Genomic DNA, 17,977 nt, shown 5'->3' with positions numbered 1-17,977 from the left:
GAAAAGGTGAAAGTTATTGTAAAAAAGTTAATGTGGAACTGGGACAGTCAGATCCTATTGCGATAATGTCAAAATATCATCAGAATATACCTTCCAGATTCAATTCTTTTTCAGCTGCTTTCTGTATGGGAGGGGTCAGCGCTGTGTTTTCTGCCCCTAACGGAGCACCTTTAGGTAATATTGAAATTCATCAGGTTACTACATTATCAAAGTTATATCGTATACAGTATATCATGAGTGAACATTACATTCAATTAGGTTTTTTGTCTCTGTTGATCGGAAAAGGTGAACGTTATTGTAAAAAGGTCAATGTGGAACTGGGACAGTAAAATCAATTTACGATTATGTATAATTATCTTCATAATATACAAATAAAAGGGTAATATATGTGTTCTCCTATTACTTTACCTTTCAGATTCAATTCTTTTCCATCTGCTATCTGTTCGGTAGGTCTCGGCACTGTGTTTTCTGCCCCTAACGGAGCACATTTAGATAATATAAAAATTAATCAGCTTAATACATTATCAAAGTTATATTATATACAGTATATCATGAGTGAACATTACATTCAATTACTTTTTTTTCTCTGTTAAATGGAAAAGGTGAAAGTTATTGTAAAATGGTGAATGTTGAACTGGGACAATCAAATCCAATTATGACAAATTATCATCAAATTATACAATTAAGAAGGTAAAACATGTTTTATTTTTTTACTATACCTTCCAGTTTCAATTCTTTTCCAGCTGCTTTCTGTATGGGAGGGGTCAGTGCTGTGTTTTCTGCCCCTAACGGAGCACCTTTAGGTATTATTGAAAATCATCAGGTTACTACATTATCAAAGTTATATCATAGACAGTATATCATGAGTGAACATTACATTCAATTAGGTTTTTTGTCTCTGTTGAATGGAAAAGGTGAAAGTTATTATAAAAAAGTTAATGTGGAACTGGGACAGTCAGATCCTATTGCGATTATGTCAAAATATCATCAGAATATACCATTCAAAGGGTAATATATTTGTTATCCTATTACTTTACCTTTCAGATTCAATTCTTTTCCATCTGCTCTCTGTTCGGTAGGTCTCGGCACTGTGTTTTCTGCCCCTAACGGAGCACCTTTAGATAATATTGATATTCATGAGGTTACTACATTATCAAAGTTATATCGTATACAGTATATCATGAGTGAACATTACATTCAATTAGGTTTTTTGTCTCTGTTGAATGGAAAAGGTGAACGTTATTGTAAAAAGGTCAATGTGGAACTGGGACAGTAAAATCAATTTACGATGATGTATAATTATCATCATAATATACAAATAAAAGGGTAATATATGTGTTCTCCTATTAGTGTGTTTTCTTCCCCTAATGGAGCATATTTAGGTAATATTGAAATTAATCTGGTTACTACATTATCAAAGTTATATCATAGACAGTATATCATGAGTGAACATTACATTCAATTAGGGTTTTTTGTCTCTGTTGAATGGAAAAGGTGAAAGTTATTGTAAAAAGGTGAATGTTGAACTGGGACAAGCAAAACCAAATGTGATTATGACAAATGATCATCAAATAATACAATTAAGAAGGTAATACATGTTTTGTTATTTTACTATACCTTCCTGATTCAAATCTTTTTCAGCTGCTTTCTGTATGGTAGGGGTCAGCGCTCTGTTTTCTGCCCCTAACGGAGCACCTTTGGGTAATATTGAAATTCATCAGGTTACTACATTATCAAAGTTATATCGTATACAGTATATCATGAGTGAACATTACATTCAATTAGGTTTTTTGTCTCTGTTGATCGGAAAAGGTGAAAGTTATTGTAAAAAAGTTCATGTGGAACTGGGACAGTCAGATCCTATTGTGATAATGTCAAAATATCATCAGAATATACCATTAAAAGGGTAATATATTTGTTATCCTATTACTTTACCTTTCAGATTCAATTCTTTTCCATCTGCTCTCTGTTCGGTAGGTCTCGGCACTGTGTTTTCTAACCCTAACGGACCACATTTAGGTAACATAAAAATTAATCAGCTTAATACATTATCAAAGTTATATTATATACAGTATATCATGAGTGAACATTACATTCAATTACTTTTTTTTCTCTGTTAAATGGAAAAGGTGAAAGTTATTGTAAAATGGTGAATGTTGAACTGCGACAAACAAATCCAATTATGACAAATGATCATCAAATTATACAATTAAGAAGGTAATACATGTTTTATTTTTTTACTATACCTTCCTGATTCAATTCTTTTTCAGCTGCTTTCTGTATGGGAGGGGTCAGCGCTGTGTTTTCTGCCCCTAACGGAGCACCTTTAGGTAATTTTGAAATTAATCAGGTTACTACATTATCAAAGTTATATCATATACAGTATATCATGAGTGAACATTACATTCAATTAGGGTTTTTTGTCTCTGTTGAATGGAAAAGGTGAAAGTTATTGTAAAAAGGTGAATGTTGAACTGGGACAAGCAAAACCAAATGTGATTATGACAAATGATCATCAAATAATACAATTAAGAAGGTAATACATGTTTTATTTTTTTACTATACCTTCCTGATTCAATTCTTTTTCAGCTGCTTTCTGTATGGTAGGGGTCAGCGCTGTGTTTTCTGCCCCTAACGGAGCACCTTTAGGTAATATTGAAATTCATCAGGTTACTACATTATCAAAGTTATATCGTATACAGTATATCATGAGTGAACATTACATTCAATTAGGTTTTTTGTCTCTGTTGAATGGAAAAGGTGAAAGTTATTGTAAAAAGGTGAATGTTGAACTGGGACAAGCAAAACCAAATGTGATTATGACAAATGATCATCAAATAATACAATTAAGAAGGTAATACATGTTTTATTATTTTACTATACCTTCCTGATTCAATTCTTTTTCAGCTGCTTTCAGTATGGTAGGGGTCAGCGCTGTGTTTTCTGCCCCTAACGGAGCACCTTTAGGTATTATTGAAATTCATCAGGTTACTACATTATCAAAGTTATATCGTATACAGTATATCATGAGTGAACATTACATTCAATTAGGTTTTTTGTCTCTGTTGATCGGAAAAGGTGAACGTTATTGTAAAAAGGTCAATGTTGAACTGGGACAGTAAAATCAATTTACGATGATGTATAATTATCATCATAATATACAAATAAAAGGGTAATATATGTGTTCTCCTATTAGTGTGTTTTCTTCCCCTAATGGAGCATATTTAGGTAATATTGAAATGAATCTGGTTACTACATTATCAAAGTTATATCATAGACAGTATATCATGAGTGAACATTACATTCAATTAGGGTTTTTTGTCTCTGTTGAATGGAAAAGGTGAAAGTTATTGTAAAAAGGTGAATGTTGAACTGGGACAAGCAAAACCAAATGTGATTATGACAAATGATCATCAAATAATACAATTAAGAAGGTAATACATGTTTTATTATTTTACTATACCTTCCTGATTCAATTCTTTTTCAGCTGCTATCTGTATGGTAGGGGTCAGCGCTGTGTTTTCTGCCCCTAACGGAGCACCTTTAGGTAATATTGAAATTCATCAGGTTACTACATTATCAAAGTTATATCGTATACAGTATATCATGAGTGAACATTACATTCAATTAGGTTTTTTGTCTCTGTTGATCGTAAAAGGTGAAAGTTATTGTAAAAAAGTTAATGTGGAACTGGGACAGTCAGATCCTATTGCGATAATGTCAAAATATCATCAGAATATACCTTCCAGATTCAATTCTTTTTCAGCTGCTTTCTGTATGGGAGGGGTCAGCGCTGTGTTTTCTGCCCCTAACGGAGCACCTTTAGGTAATTTTGAAATTAATCAGGTTACTACATTATCAAAGTTATATCATATACAGTATATCATGAGTGAACATTACATTCATTTACTTTTTTTTCTCTGTTAAATGGAAAAGGTGAAAGTTATTGTAAAATGGTGAATGTTGAACTGGGACAAACAAATCCAATTATGACAAATGATCATCAAATTATACAATTAAGAAGATAATACATGTTTTATTTTTTTACTATACCTTCCAGATTCAATTCTTTTTCAGCTGCTTTCTGTATGGGAGGGGTCAGCGCTGTGTTTTCTGCCCCCAACGGAGCACCTTTAGGTATTATTGAAATTCATCAGGTTACTACATTATCAAAGTTATATCATATACAGTATATCATGAGTGAACATTACATTCAATTAGGTTTTTTGTCTCTGTTGAATGGAAAAGGTGAAAGTTATTGTAAAAAGGTCAATGTGGAACTGGGACAGTAAAATCAATTTACGATGATGTATAATTATCATCATAATATACAAATAAAAGGGTAATATATGTGTTCTCCTATTAGTGTGTTTTCTTCCCCTAATGGAGCATATTTAGGTAATATTGAAATTAATCTGGTTACTACATTATCAAAGTTATATCATAGACAGTATATCATGAGTGAACATTACATTCAATTAGGGTTTTTTGTCTCTGTTGAATGGAAAAGGTGAAAGTTATTGTAAAAAAGTTAATGTGGAACTGGGACAGTCAGATCCTATTGCGATAATGTCAAAATATCATCAGAATATACCTTCCAGATTCAATTCTTTTTCAGCTGCTTTCTGTATGGGAGGGGTCAGCGCTGTGTTTTCTGCCCCTAACGGAGCACCTTTAGGTATTATTGAAATTCATCAGGTTACTACATTATCAAAGTTATATCATATACAGTATATCATGAGTGAACATTACATTCAATTAGTTTTTTTGTCTCTGTTGAATGGAAAAGGTGAAAGTTATTGTAAAAAGGTGAATGTGGAACTGGGACAAGCAAAACCAAATGTGATTATGACAAATGATCATCAAATAATACAATTAAGAAGGTAATACATGTTTTATTATTTTACTATACCTTCCTGATTCAATTCTTTTTCAGCTGCTTTCTGTATGGTAGGGGTCAGCGCTGTGTTTTCTGCCCCTAATGGAGCACCTTTAGGTAATATTGAAATTCATCAGGTTACTACATTATCAAAGTTATATCGTATACAGTATATCATGAGTGAACATTACATTCAATTAGGTTTTTTGTCTCTGTTGGATGGAAAAGGTGAACGTTATTGTAAAAAGGTCAATGTGGAACTGGGACAGTAAAATCAATTTACGATTATGTATAATTATCATCATAATATACAAATAAAAGGGTAATATATGTGTTCTCCTATTACTGTGTTTCCTTCCCCTAATGGAGCACATTTAGGTAATATTGAAATGAATCTGGTTACTACATTATCAAAGTTATATCATAGACAGTATATCATGAGTGAACATTACATTCAATTAGGTTTTTTGTCTCTGTTGAATGGAAAAGGTGAAAGTTATTATAAAAAAGTTAATGTGGAACTGGGACAGTCAGATCCTATTGCGATTATGTCAAAATATCATCAAAATATACCATTAAAAGGGTAAAATATTTGTTATCCTATTACTTTACCTTTCAGATTCAAATCTTGTCCAACTGCTGTCTGTATGGGAGGGGTCAGCGCTGTGTTTTCTGCCCCTAACGGAGCACCTTTAGGTAATATTGAAATTCATCAGGTTACTACATTATCAAAGATATATTATATACAGTATATCATGAGTGAACATTACATTCAATTACTTTTTTTTCTCTGTTAAATGGAAAAGGTGAACGTTATTGTAAAAAGGTCAATGTGGAACTGGGACAGTAAAATCAATTTACGATTATGTATAATTATCATCATAATATACAAATAAAAGGGTACTATATGTGTTCTCCTATTACTGTGTTTTCTTCCACTAATGGAGCACATTTAGGTAATATTGAAATGAATCTGGTTACTACATTATCAAAGTTATATCATAGACAGTATATCATGAGTGAACATTACATTCAATTAGGTTTTTTGTCTCTGTTGAATGGAAAAGGTGAAAGTACGTCAAAATATCATCAAATTGTACAATTAAAAGGGTAGCATACAGTTGAAGTCAGAAGTTTACATACACTTAGTTTGGAGTCATTTAAACTCGTTTTTCAACCACTCCACAAATTTCTTGTTAACAAACTATAGTTTTGGCAAGTCTATTAAGACATCTACTTTGTGCATTACACAAGTAATTTTTCAAGCAATTGTTTACAGACAGATTGTTTCACTTATAATTCACTGTATCACAATTCCAGCGGGCCAGAAGTTTACATACACTAAGTTAACTGTGCCTTTTAACATCTTGGAAAATTCCAGAAAATGATGTCATGGCATTAGAAGCTTCTGATAGGCTAATTGACATAATTCGAGTCAATTGGATGTATTTCAAGGCCTACCTTCAAACTCAGTGCCTCTTTGCTTGACATCATGGGAAAATCAAAAGAAATCAGCCAAGACCTCAGAAAAAAATTTGTGAACCTCCACAATTTTGGTTCATCCTTGGGAGCAATTTCCAAACGCCTGAAGGTACCACGTTCATCTGTACAAACAATAGTACGCAAGTGTAAACACCCATGAGACCAAGCAGCCGTCATACTGCTCATGAAGGAGATGTGTTCTGTCTCCTAGAGATGAACGTTCTTTGGTGCGAAAAGTGCAAATCAATCCCAGAACAGCAGCAAAGGACCCTGTGAAGATGCTGGAGGAAACAGGTACAAAAGTATCTATATCCACAGTAAAGCGAGTCCCATATCGACATAAGCTGAAAGGCCGCTCAGCAAGGAAGAGGCCACTGCTGCAAAACCGCCATAAAAAAGCCAGACTACGGTTTGCAACTGCACATGGGGACAAAGATTGTACTTTTTGGAGAAATGTCCTCTGGTCTGATGAAACAAAAATAGAACTGTTTGGCCATAATGACCATCGTTATGTTTGTAGGAAAAAGGGGGAGGCTTGCAAGCCGAAGAACACCATCCCAACCGTGAAGCACGGGGGTGGCAGCATCATGTTGTGGGAGCGCTTTGCTGCAGGAGGGACTGTTGCACTTCACAAAATAGATGGCATCATGAGGATGGAAAATGATGTGGATATATTGAAGCAACATCTCAAGACGTCAGTCAAGAAGTTAAAGCTTGGTCGCAAATGGGTCTTCCAAATGGACAATGACCCCAAGCATACTTCCAAAGTTGTGGCAAAATGGCTTAAGGACAACAAAGTCAAGGTATTGGAGTGGCCATCACAAAGCCCTGACCTCAATCCTGAGCAAGGAGGCCTACAAACCTGACTCAGTTACACTAGCTCTGTCAGGAGGAATGGGCCAAAATTCACCCAACTTATTGTGGGAAGCTTGTGGAAGGCTACCCGAAACATTTGACCCAAGTTAAACAATTTAAAGGCAATGCTGCCAAATACCAATTGAGTGTAACTTCTGACCCACAGGGAATGTGATGAAAGAAATAAAAGCTGAAAGAAATAATTCTCTCTACTATTATTCTAACATTTCACATTCTTAAAATAAAGTGGTGATCCTAACTGACCTAAGACAAGGAATTTTTTACTGGAATAAATGTCAGGAATTGTGAAACTGAGTTTAAATGTAGTTGGCTAAGGTGTATGTAAACTTCCGACTTCAACTGTATTTGTTCTCCTTTTACTATACCTTCCAGATTCACTTCTTTTCCAGCTGCTCTCTGGTCGGTAGGTCTCGGGATTGTGTTTTCTGCCCCTAATGGAGCACATTTCAGTAATATTGAAATTCATCAGTTTACTACATTATCAAAGTTATATAATATCATATACAGTATATCATGAGTGAACATTACCTTCAATTAGTTTTTTTGTCTCTGTTGAATGGAAAAGGTGAAAGTTATTGTAAAAAGGTGAATTGTGGAACAGGGAGAGTCAAACCCTATTTAGATATGTGCATATTATGCTTGGTGTCAAATGGAATGTTACTTCAAAAATAAGTTAGTATCATGTATTATTATTAGCATTTCACCCAGAGATCAGAATAAAACAGTTACCTGCCGGCCCCTGTCCTAGCTCAGTTTGATTTGAAATACAGAGACACAATCATGTCAACATCAAATCCATCATGGTTTATGTTGGCATAACTCATCTCACACTTAGTTTATTTATCACACAGATCAGATGAGATACTGTTTCTGCACTTTTGGCATGACACATTTTAGAGGGTAAAGAAATGTTTTCCCCCTATTACTTATTACCTTCCAGATTAATTTCTATACCAGCTGCTATCTCTTCAGTAGCTGGTATATGTTCTTTGCTTTCTGCCCCTAGCAGAGCGCATTTAGGTCATTATCCTGCAATTCATTAATCGTAAATATTTAATTCATACAAAACTAGGCTACTAAATGACTATCAAATTTATACAATTATATCATCATGATAGTGAACAACCTGCAATAGTTTTATTTTGCTCTGTTGAATGGAGAAGGTTGAAGTTATTGTAAAAAGGTAAATTGTGGAACGAGTAGAGTCAAATCCTATTGAGATATGTGCATATTATGCTTCGTGTCAATGGAAAGGTTTTCTCATAAATAAGTTAGTTGCATGTATCTTATGATAGCCTTCACCCAGAGATCAAAATGAAACAATTACCTGCCGGCCTCTGTCCCAACTCAGTTTGATCTGAAATATAGAGACACAATTGTCAAAATAAAATAAACTCATTGTTTATGTTATGCCATAACTCATATTTCATTCTCAGTTTATTTATCAGATGAAACACACGACCTGAACGGTTTCTGGACTTTTGGGATGAAGACCACATGGACCCTAAAAGATAAAAAAATATTGTTTAAATATTTTATGGACAAAATCTTTTATGACACAATTCTCTTTAGGGTCATTATTACTGTTATATTATAATTAAATCACAAACACTAATATGACTGAATTACAGATACCTCTTCGTTTCCACAGGATGACAAAGCACAGAGCACAGATGACCAGAAACAGGACAAACAGGACCAGAATCACAATGAAGGCTTCTTTGGAGACTCCTGCACACAGAGACTAAACATGGATCAAATGCCTCAAAAGCTCTCAAGATATGACATCATCAGAACATCATCACAGTGAAATGAATTACCAAAATCAACTGTATACACCTCTTCAACATGTTCATCCTCCTCCTCTAAACTAGTGTCTGTGGGATGGGGAGAGAGGGATCTGATCGTGGGTAGGATGTTTGTGTAGGAGACTAACTCACCAGGTGCAGCTGTAGGAGCTGTGTATATATGTGGCAGAATTCTGCCCTCTCTCTTCACCTCCTCAGACAGAGAGACTGTACAGGCGAGCCAATCCGAGTATGAGGGAGCATTCAGCAGCCAACTACTGACACTCACCAAGCCCTGGGGATCTGACACATATAGGGAGAGGGGTGAGGATACACATGTTTATAGACACACAACTCAAACCTATACAGTATAGCTGTGTAGTGATTCTAGAAGTAATTACCAGAGGTGTTGAGTACTTCTTGTTTATTTCTGATCTCTGTCCCCTCTTTGTTTTTCCATGAAAGTTTAGGTTGTGGTGACCATCCCTCTGATAAACAGGTAACGTTCACCTGACCTCCTCCTCCTACAGCTACAGAGAGAACTGGGATACCACCTAATACTAGTGAAAATATAAAGGGTGGGTGTGAGGTCATGTTACAACCATGAAAGGATTGGACAAGGCATATGTTCTGTGAACCTGTCCCCAGCCACTTACCCTTCACTGTGAGGAAGACACTGGCCTTATCGAACCATTGTTCGCTGCTGACACGGCACACATACTCCCCCCTGTCTTCCAGTGTGACCTTCTCCAGTGTCAGAGACACGTTCCCCCTCTCCATCCCCCCAGTTAGAGACACCCTGCCCCTGTACCGGGGGTCCACAGGGGTCTCCTGGATCTTGTGATCCTCGTACAACAAGGCAGGGCTGTAGGAGTTATCGGGCCGGTACCAGCGCACCTCCAATGGCTCCGCATTGAAGAGAGGTGAGAGTTCACAAGGTAGAGAGACAGAGGAGCCTGACCATGCCGTGATTGGAGCATCAGGGACTGACACTGAAAAGTCATCTAGAGCTAGAGTAGAGAGATACAGATGGAACATTGAGGAGAGATTCTCAGACTGTTTAATACAGGAAGTGGAATATATTGTAATTAAATTAGTATACAAATTCTTACCAGGTTTTTGAGTTGTGATGGGAGCAGTGAGGACAGCCAGCATCACCACCATCAGACACAACCCTGTGGTAAAGATAGAGGACATGACTGTGACATTATTATCACAAGAGAATCCATAGTAAGCTGTGTGATGAATATGTACGCCTGTCACTTATAAAACACAGTAAGTACATAAATAAGTTAGTAAATAAGTAAGTAAGTAAGTAGCTAGGTATGTAAATAAGTAAGTAAACAAGTAAATACATAAGTATAATTGTGTTAGCAATACACTTTAAACTATTTTATCATTAGCCACATACTGTACATATGCAGGGTCCTGCTGTAAAGAGGAATCGTGCTGTTCATCTCCAATTTCTCCTATTGGATCAGCCTCCTGTCCATCATGTTTATCCAGCCAATATGAAGTAAAAGGAGACCAATATAAATAGAGCCCCTGTGTCACGACTCCCACCGAAGGTGGCTCCTCTTCCTGTTCGGGCGGTCGTCGTCACCGGTCTACTAGCTGCCACGATCCCTTTTTCCCTTTTCTGTTGTTTTTGTCTTATTGGTTACACCTGTTTCTTGTTTAGGTTTTAGTTGGGCTATTTAAGCCGGTATGCCCGCCAGCTCTTTGTGCGGGCTTATTTTTCCTCTGTTCATGTTTGTGCGATTTCCTTTATTTTTTCCTCCGTTACTGGTTGGGTCCTGGTTTTGGGCCTGTCTTGTTATTTGCGCCTGGTGTTTTGGCGTGACCATTTTCCCTGCGCCGGAATAAAACATTGTTCTTTACCCTCTGCTTCCTGCGCCTGACTCCGCACCCACTACGCATAGATTGCATGACACCCTGTGAGGCTAAACTTTGGACCTTTAGACATTGGACCAGTTTGATTATGTGCAATTCCATGGTAAAATAATTGTCCTGTGTTTTTGTAAAATGTTCAGTGGAAATTGTTAAAATAAGTCCTTGTGCATAGATGTGTGAGGTTTGCAATCAATGTTTTTGTTTGACATACATTTTAAAGGGAAAACTCTGAGTAATTCTGTTTTTTGTGGAATTGCCCTTATATTACTGCTACCTTGCCAGAAAATGATACATTTAGCAAACAGAGATTTCAAAATCTGGTTGATGGATTCTTTAAGAATTATACTAATCATACAGTTTGGAATTATGATCTGAAATGTATAACTGTATTCTAAAATTGATGAAATAATTGTATTCCCTCATCTATCTACACACAATATCCCATAATGACAACGTGAAAACAGGTTTTTAGAAATGTAGTTTAAACAGAAATAACACATGTACAGGTATTCGAAACCTTTGCTATAAGACTTGAAATTGAGCTCAGGTGCATCTTGTTGTCACGTTCCTGACCTATTTTTATGTTATTTTGATTATGTTTAGTTGGTCAGGGCGTGAGTTGGGGTGGGCATTGTATGTTGTGTGTGTTTTGGTTAGTCTATGGGTGTTGTATGTGTATGGGATAGAGTATTGTTAGGTTGTCTAGTTATGTCTATGGCTGCCTAGATTGGGTCTCAATCAGAGACAGCTGTCATTCATTTGTCTCTGATTGGGAGCCATATTTAAGGTAGCCATAGGCAGTAGGCTTTTGTGGGTAGTTGTCTTGTTTAACGTTTGTTGCTTGTCTGGGAACTTGCGTTATTTAGCTTCACGATCGTTTGTTGTTTTGGTAGTTTGTAAGTGTTTTGTTTCGTTTTGCCTTCTTCAATAATAAAAGGAAGATGGCTTATTTTCCTCATGCTGCGTTTTGGTCCGAATCTCTTCCACACGATCGTGACAGAATTCCCCACCACAACAGGATCAAGCAGCATGATCGGAACCAACAACAGCGGCAAAGTAAACAGGACTCATGGACATGGGAGGAGATCCTGGACGGCAAAGGACCCTGGACTCAGCCAGGGGAATATCGCCGTCCCAAAGCGGAGCTGGAGGCAGCGAAAGCGGAGAGGCGGTTTTATGAGGCAAAGGCAAGGCAGAGTGGCTGGAAGCCCGTGAGTAACACCCAAAAATTTCTTGGGGGGAGGGGGCTAAAGGGGAGTGTGGCGAAGCCGGGTTGGATACCTGAGCCAACTCCCCGGGCTTGCCGTGGAGTAAGAGGGCGTCGTACTGGTCAGACACCGTGTTATGCGGTAAAGCGCACGGTGTCCCCAGTACGCGTGCTTAGCCCAGTGCGGGCTATTCCACCTTGCCGCACTGGGAGGGCTAGGTTGGGCATCGAGCCGAGTGCCATGAAGCCGGCCCAACGTATCTGGTCTCCAGTACGTCTCCTCGGGCCGGCGTACATGGCACCAGCCTTACAGGTGGTGTCCCCGGTTCGCCTGCATAGCCCAGTGCGGGCTATTCCACCTCGCCGCACTGGCAGGGCTACGGGGACCATTCAACCTGGTAAGGTTGGGGAGGCTCGGTGCTCAAGAGCACGTGTCCTCCTTCACGGTCCGGTATATCCGGCGCCACCTTCCCGCCCCAGCCTAGTACCACCAGTGCCTACACCACGCACCAGGCTTTCAGTGCGTTTTCAGAGCCCTGTTCCTCCTCCACGCACTCTCCCTATGGTGCGTGTCTCCAGCCCAGTGCCTCCAGTTCCGGCACCACGCACTAAGCCACCTGTGCGTCTCCTGAGTCCTGTACACACTGTTATTTCTCCCCGCACTCGTCCTGAGGTGCGTGCCCTCAGTCCGGTACCACGCACCAGGCATATAGTGCGCTTTGAGAACTCAGTGTGCCCTGTTGTTGTTCCCCGCACTAGCCTTAAGGTGCGTGTCATTAGCCCGGTACCTCCAGTTCCGGTACCACGCACCAGGCCTACAGTGCGTCTCAGCCGGCCAGAGTCTGCCGTCTGCCCAGCGGCGCCTGAACTGCCCGTCTGCCCAGCGGCGCCTGAACTGCCCGTCTGCCCAGCGGCGCCTGAACTGCCCGTCTGCCCAGCGGGGCCTGAACTGCCCGTCTGCCATGAGCCTGCAAAGCCGCCCGTCTGCCATGAGCCTGCAAAGCCGCCCGTCTGCCATGAGCCTACAGAGCCGTCCGCCAGACCGGATCAGCCAGAGCCTTCCGCCAGACCGGATCAGCCAGAGCCTTCCGCCAGACCGGATCAGCCAGAGCCTTCCGCCAGCCATGACCAGCCAGAGCCGTCAGCCAGCCATGACCAGCCAGAGCCGTCAGCCAGCCATGACCAGCCAGAGCCGTCAGCCAGCCACGACCAGCCAGAGCCGTCAGCCAGCCATGACCAGCCAGAGCCAGCCAGCCAGGATCCGCCAGCCAGTCCGGAGCTGCCGTCCCTCAGTCCGGAGCTGCCGTCCCTCAGCCCGGAGCTGCCGTCCCTCAGCCCGGAGCTACCGTCCCTCAGCCCGGAGCTGCCGTCCCTCATCCCGGTGTTGCCCCTTATCCCGGTGCTGCCCCTTATCCCGGTGCTGCCCCTTCAGTTAGGTGGGTTTAGTTGGAGGGTGGTCATTGGGGGGGGGCTACGGAAGCGGGGAGTGACTATGGTGGTGTGGGGACAGCGTCCAGAGCCGGAGCCACCACCGTGGACAGATGCCCACCCAGACCCTCCCCTAGACTTTTGGTGGTGCGTTCGGAGTACGCACCTTGAGGGGGGGGTTATGTCACGTTCCTGACCTATTTTTATGTTATTTTGATTATGTTTAGTTGGTCAGGGCGTGAGTTGGGGTGGGCATTGTATGTTGTGTGTGTTTTGGTTAGTCTATGGGTGTTGTATGTGTATGGGATAGAGTATTGTTAGGTTGTCTAGTTATGTCTATGGCTGCCTAGATTGGGTCTCAATCAGAGACAGCTGTCATTCATTTGTCTCTGATTGGGAGCCATATTTAAGGTAGCCATAGGCAGTAGGCTTTTGTGGGTAGTTGTCTATGTAGAACGTTTGTAGCCTGTGTGTGTGCACTACGTTATTTAGCTTCACGATCGTTTGTTGTTTTGGTAGTTTGTAAGTGTTTTGTTTCGTTTTGCCTTCTTCAATAATAAAAGGAAGATGGCTTATTTTCCTCATGCTGCGTTTTGGTCCGAATCTCTTCCACACGATCGTGACACTTGTTTCCATTGATCATCCTTGAGATGTTTCTACAACTTGATTGGTCCAACTGTGGTAGATTAAATTGATTGGACATGATTTGGAAAGGCACACAGCTGTCTATATAAGGTCCCACAGTTGACAGTGCATGTCAGAGCAAATACCAAGCCATGAGGTTAACGGAATTGGCCGTAGAGCTCCGAGACAGGATTATTTCGAGGCACAGATCTGGGGAAGGGCACCAAAACATTTCTGAAGCATTGATGGTCCCCAAGAACACAGTAGCCTCTATCAATCCTAAATGGAAGAAGTTTAGAACTACCAAGACTCCTCCTAGAGCTGGCTGGCTGGCCAAACTGAGCAATCAAAGGAGAAGGTTCTTGGTCAAGGAGGTGACCAAGAACCCAATGGTCACTCTGACAGAGCTCTAGAGTTCTTCTTTGGAGATGAGAGAACCTTCCAGAAGGACAACCATCTCTGCAGCACTCCACCAATTAGGTCTTTATGGTAGAGTGGCCAGACAGAAGCAACTCCTCTGTAAAAGGCACATGACAACCCGCTTGGAGTTTGCCAAAAGGCACATAAAGGACTCTCAGACCATGAGAAACAAGATTCTGATGAAACCAAGATTGAACTCTTTGGCCTGAATGCTAAGAGTCACGTCAGGAGGAAACGCATGGTGGTGGCAGCATCATGCTGTGGGGATGTTTTTCAGCGGCAGGGACTGGGAGACTAGTCAGGATCAAGGGAAAGAGTAAAGAATAGATGAAAACCTGCTCCAGGGCGCTCAGGACCTGACTGGGGAAACGGTTCACCTTCCAACAGGACAACGACCCTAAGCACACAGCCGAGACAACGCAGGAGTGGCTTCGGGACAAGTCTCTGAATGTCCTTGAGTGGCCCAGCCAGAGCCCAGACATAAACCCAATTGAACATCTCTGGAGAGACCTGAAAATAGCTGTGCAGCGACGCTCCTCATACAACCTGACAGAGCTTGAGAGGATCTGCAAAGAAGATTGTGAATAACTCCCCAAATACAGTTATGCCAAGCTTGTAGCGTCATACCCAAGAAGACTCAAGTCTGCAATCGCTGCCAAAGGTGCTTCAACAAAGTACTGAGTAAAGGGTCTGAATACTGAATACTTATGTAAATGTAATATTTCTGTTTTTACCTGTTTTTAGTTTCTCATTATAGGATATTGTGTTTAGATTGATGAGAAAACAAATATATGTAATCCATTTTAGAATAAAGCTGTAACGTAACAAAATGTGGAAAAAGTCAAGGGGTCTGAATACTCTCTGAATGCACTGTATACCAATCATGCAGTATGGAATTATGACCAATGTTCCCTCCATGCTGAGTGCAGAACAAATATCATCACGCGCAGAGAAGAACAAGATTGATCTTCACTCAACTTTCTAGAGTTTTCCCCTTTAGTTAACATTATCAATGTTTCGCTCTTATGTGGGAAATGTGCTCAAATCAATGCAATATTAGTCACTTTCAATGTCACATACTGAAACAAAACAAACTATGCAAGAGATTTTCTTGTAGGCAGAGCGCATCGACGTAGGATTCTATTGCATTGACAAGGATGACTCAGGCCCCTACACTACACAGACTCGTGCGCCATAACCAATCGATCAGATCTGCAGTAGGCCTATATGCAAATAGCCATTGCGATATATGGATATGTGCCATTCACTTTGAACTGGACTGTGTTTACAGTATGAGCGGTCATGAGTAAATGTGCTTGTTTTGAGATCAAAGCAGGAGCTGCATGTAGCCATCTGTGCACATTTGTTCATATTCTTTGCTAGTTAGTTATTAGCCCAGTTATACCTAATTTCTAGTCAACAATTGGGGAATGGTACTGCATCGTAGTGCTAGCTGTGCCACTAGAGATCCTGGTTTTAGTCCAGGCTCTCTCGCAGCTGGACGCGACTGGGAGACTCATGAGGCAGCGCACAATTGGCCCAGCGTCGTCCAGGTTAGGGAGGGTTTGGCCAGCAGGGATGTCCTTGGCCAATCGCCCCTCTAGCGACTCCTGTGGCGGGCACGGTCGCCAGGTGTACCGTGTTTCCTCCGACACATTGGTGTGGCTGGCTTCCGGGTTAAGCGGGGATTTTGTCAAGAAGTAGTGCGGCTTCGTTGGGTTGTGTTCGGAGGATGCACGGATCTCAACCTTCACCTTTCCTGAGTCCGTACAGGAGTTACAGCGATGAGACAAGACTGTAACTACCAATTGGATACCACGAAATTGGGGAGAAAAAGGGTAAATCAATTGGGGAGTGGTTACTTCCTACAAGAGCACAATATGTCTGCATTTCCGGCCATCTTTGAAAAGCGAGTCAGGTAAGATCCTTTTTTGTCTTCGAAGGGACAGTGTGGTATTTTGAGTGGTCTTGAATAAGCTCAGTAGGGTAGCATAATGTGTCTGATTCGTTCTAATAATGGTATTGCCACGCGGAATGATGCTGTTGAGACGAAGCAGGTACGGGGAGTAAAACATTTAATTTTAACGGACAGAGACGAGACAGGAACAGCGTCAGAAACAAATTCAAAAGACAAGAACAATACAATGCAGCAGCAGGGAACAGAGGTAGTGAACTGACAAATATAGGGGAGGAAATAAACAGGTAATGAATGAGTGCAGGTGAGTCCAATATCGCTGATGCAAGTGACGAGGGAGGGCAGGTGTGTGTAATGGATGGCAGGAGCGTGTGATGCAGGGTAATCTGGCGCCCTCAAGCGCCAGCGGAAGGGAAGAGCGGGAGCAGACGTGACAGGTATGGGAATAATAATAATTGGTCAATGTTAAAACTGTACTTAAAGCGGGTACAGCCTTAGTGTTCACAGTAATTTCGAACCAGAAGTTGCAAAGAATTTTCACAATGTTCAAGTTTGCGCTCAGCAGACCTGAAAGTTGCTCAGTGCTGAAGAAGATTTGAGGGAACATTGGTTATGACTAGATTGTAAACAACAATAATTAAAACATCTCTTTGAACTAAGTCATTGGTCAAAACTGACAGGAGACTACTCAGAAATTATCACTGTTTAAGGGGAAGAGCAGAGAGAAAGAAGGTATTTTTTTAATGGAGAGGTGGTAATCATATAATAAAATGCATTTGTACCTGAGCATGTGATCCTTCGATTAGTTTCCATTGCACGATCAAAATTTACCTTCGGAATCTTCTGATCACCCTATGACCGACTGACATATCAGTGTTTGTATACTAAATGTTAAATATCACGTTTGCATTCTACCAATCATAACAAAAGACTGAGAATCACTTAATTCTCCCTCTCCCGTAAACTTCTCTCTTTCTCACTGTCAGTACTTTCACTTTCCATCAAACACCCCTATTCCTTATTCATTTATTAACTGTTATTCATTTACTAACTGTTGAGAAACACAGTGCCTTCAGAAAGTATTCATAATCATACCCCTTGACTTATTACACATCTTGTGTTACAGCTGGAATTCAAAATTGATTAAATGGATTATTTTCACCTCACCCATTTACACACTATACACCATAATGATTAAAGGAAAACATGTTTTTAGAAATGTTTGCAAATGTATTGAAAATTAAATACAGAATTATCTCATTTACATAAGTATTCACAGCCCTGAGTCAATACCTGTTAGAATGACAGTCGGCAGCGATTGCAGCTTTGAGTCTTCTGGATAAGTCTCTAAGAGGGGACTTGGGGGCGACAGGTAGCCTAGTGGTTAGAGCGTTGGACTAGTAACCGAAAGGTTGAATCCCTGAGCTGACAAGATAAAAATCTGTCGTTCTGCCCCTGGACAAGGC

At 40.5% G+C, this 17,977-nt stretch overlaps 1 protein-coding gene across 36 annotated transcripts in view; it reads right to left on the bottom strand.

Annotated features, from left to right (window-relative positions):
- Positions 1-17,977, bottom strand: part of LOC120052812 — a 292,808-nt gene that overhangs the window by 190,000 nt on the left and 84,831 nt on the right. For 34 of the 36 annotated variants that reach the window (XR_005477409.1, XM_038999959.1, XM_038999960.1 and 31 more), the window contains 15 exons: positions 5,492-5,569; positions 4,913-4,990; positions 4,595-4,672; positions 4,054-4,131; positions 3,743-3,820; positions 3,464-3,541; positions 2,884-2,961; positions 2,566-2,643; positions 2,247-2,324; positions 1,936-2,001; positions 1,618-1,695; positions 1,038-1,115; positions 720-797; positions 409-474; positions 91-168 (listed from right to left, as the gene is read on the bottom strand). Coding sequence is in view for 35 of the 36 variants with exons in the window: in XM_038999959.1 (XP_038855887.1) it covers positions 91-168; positions 409-474; positions 720-797; positions 1,038-1,115; positions 1,618-1,695; positions 1,936-2,001; positions 2,247-2,324; positions 2,566-2,643; positions 2,884-2,961; positions 3,464-3,541; positions 3,743-3,820; positions 4,054-4,131; positions 4,595-4,672; positions 4,913-4,990; positions 5,492-5,569 (1,146 nt within the window). In the remaining variant the exon portion in view is untranslated. The remainder of the gene's footprint in view (positions 1-90; positions 169-408; positions 475-719; positions 798-1,037; positions 1,116-1,617; positions 1,696-1,935; positions 2,002-2,246; positions 2,325-2,565; positions 2,644-2,883; positions 2,962-3,463; positions 3,542-3,742; positions 3,821-4,053; positions 4,132-4,594; positions 4,673-4,912; positions 4,991-5,491; positions 5,570-17,977) is intronic. The other 2 variants (XM_038999974.1, XM_038999975.1) reach the window with 1 other exon arrangement.

This window comes from Salvelinus namaycush, chromosome 8 (assembly GCF_016432855.1).
Source record: "Salvelinus namaycush isolate Seneca chromosome 8, SaNama_1.0, whole genome shotgun sequence".
NCBI lineage: Eukaryota > Metazoa > Chordata > Actinopteri > Salmoniformes > Salmonidae > Salvelinus > Salvelinus namaycush.
This window is presented reverse-complemented; position numbering and strand designations above follow the sequence as displayed.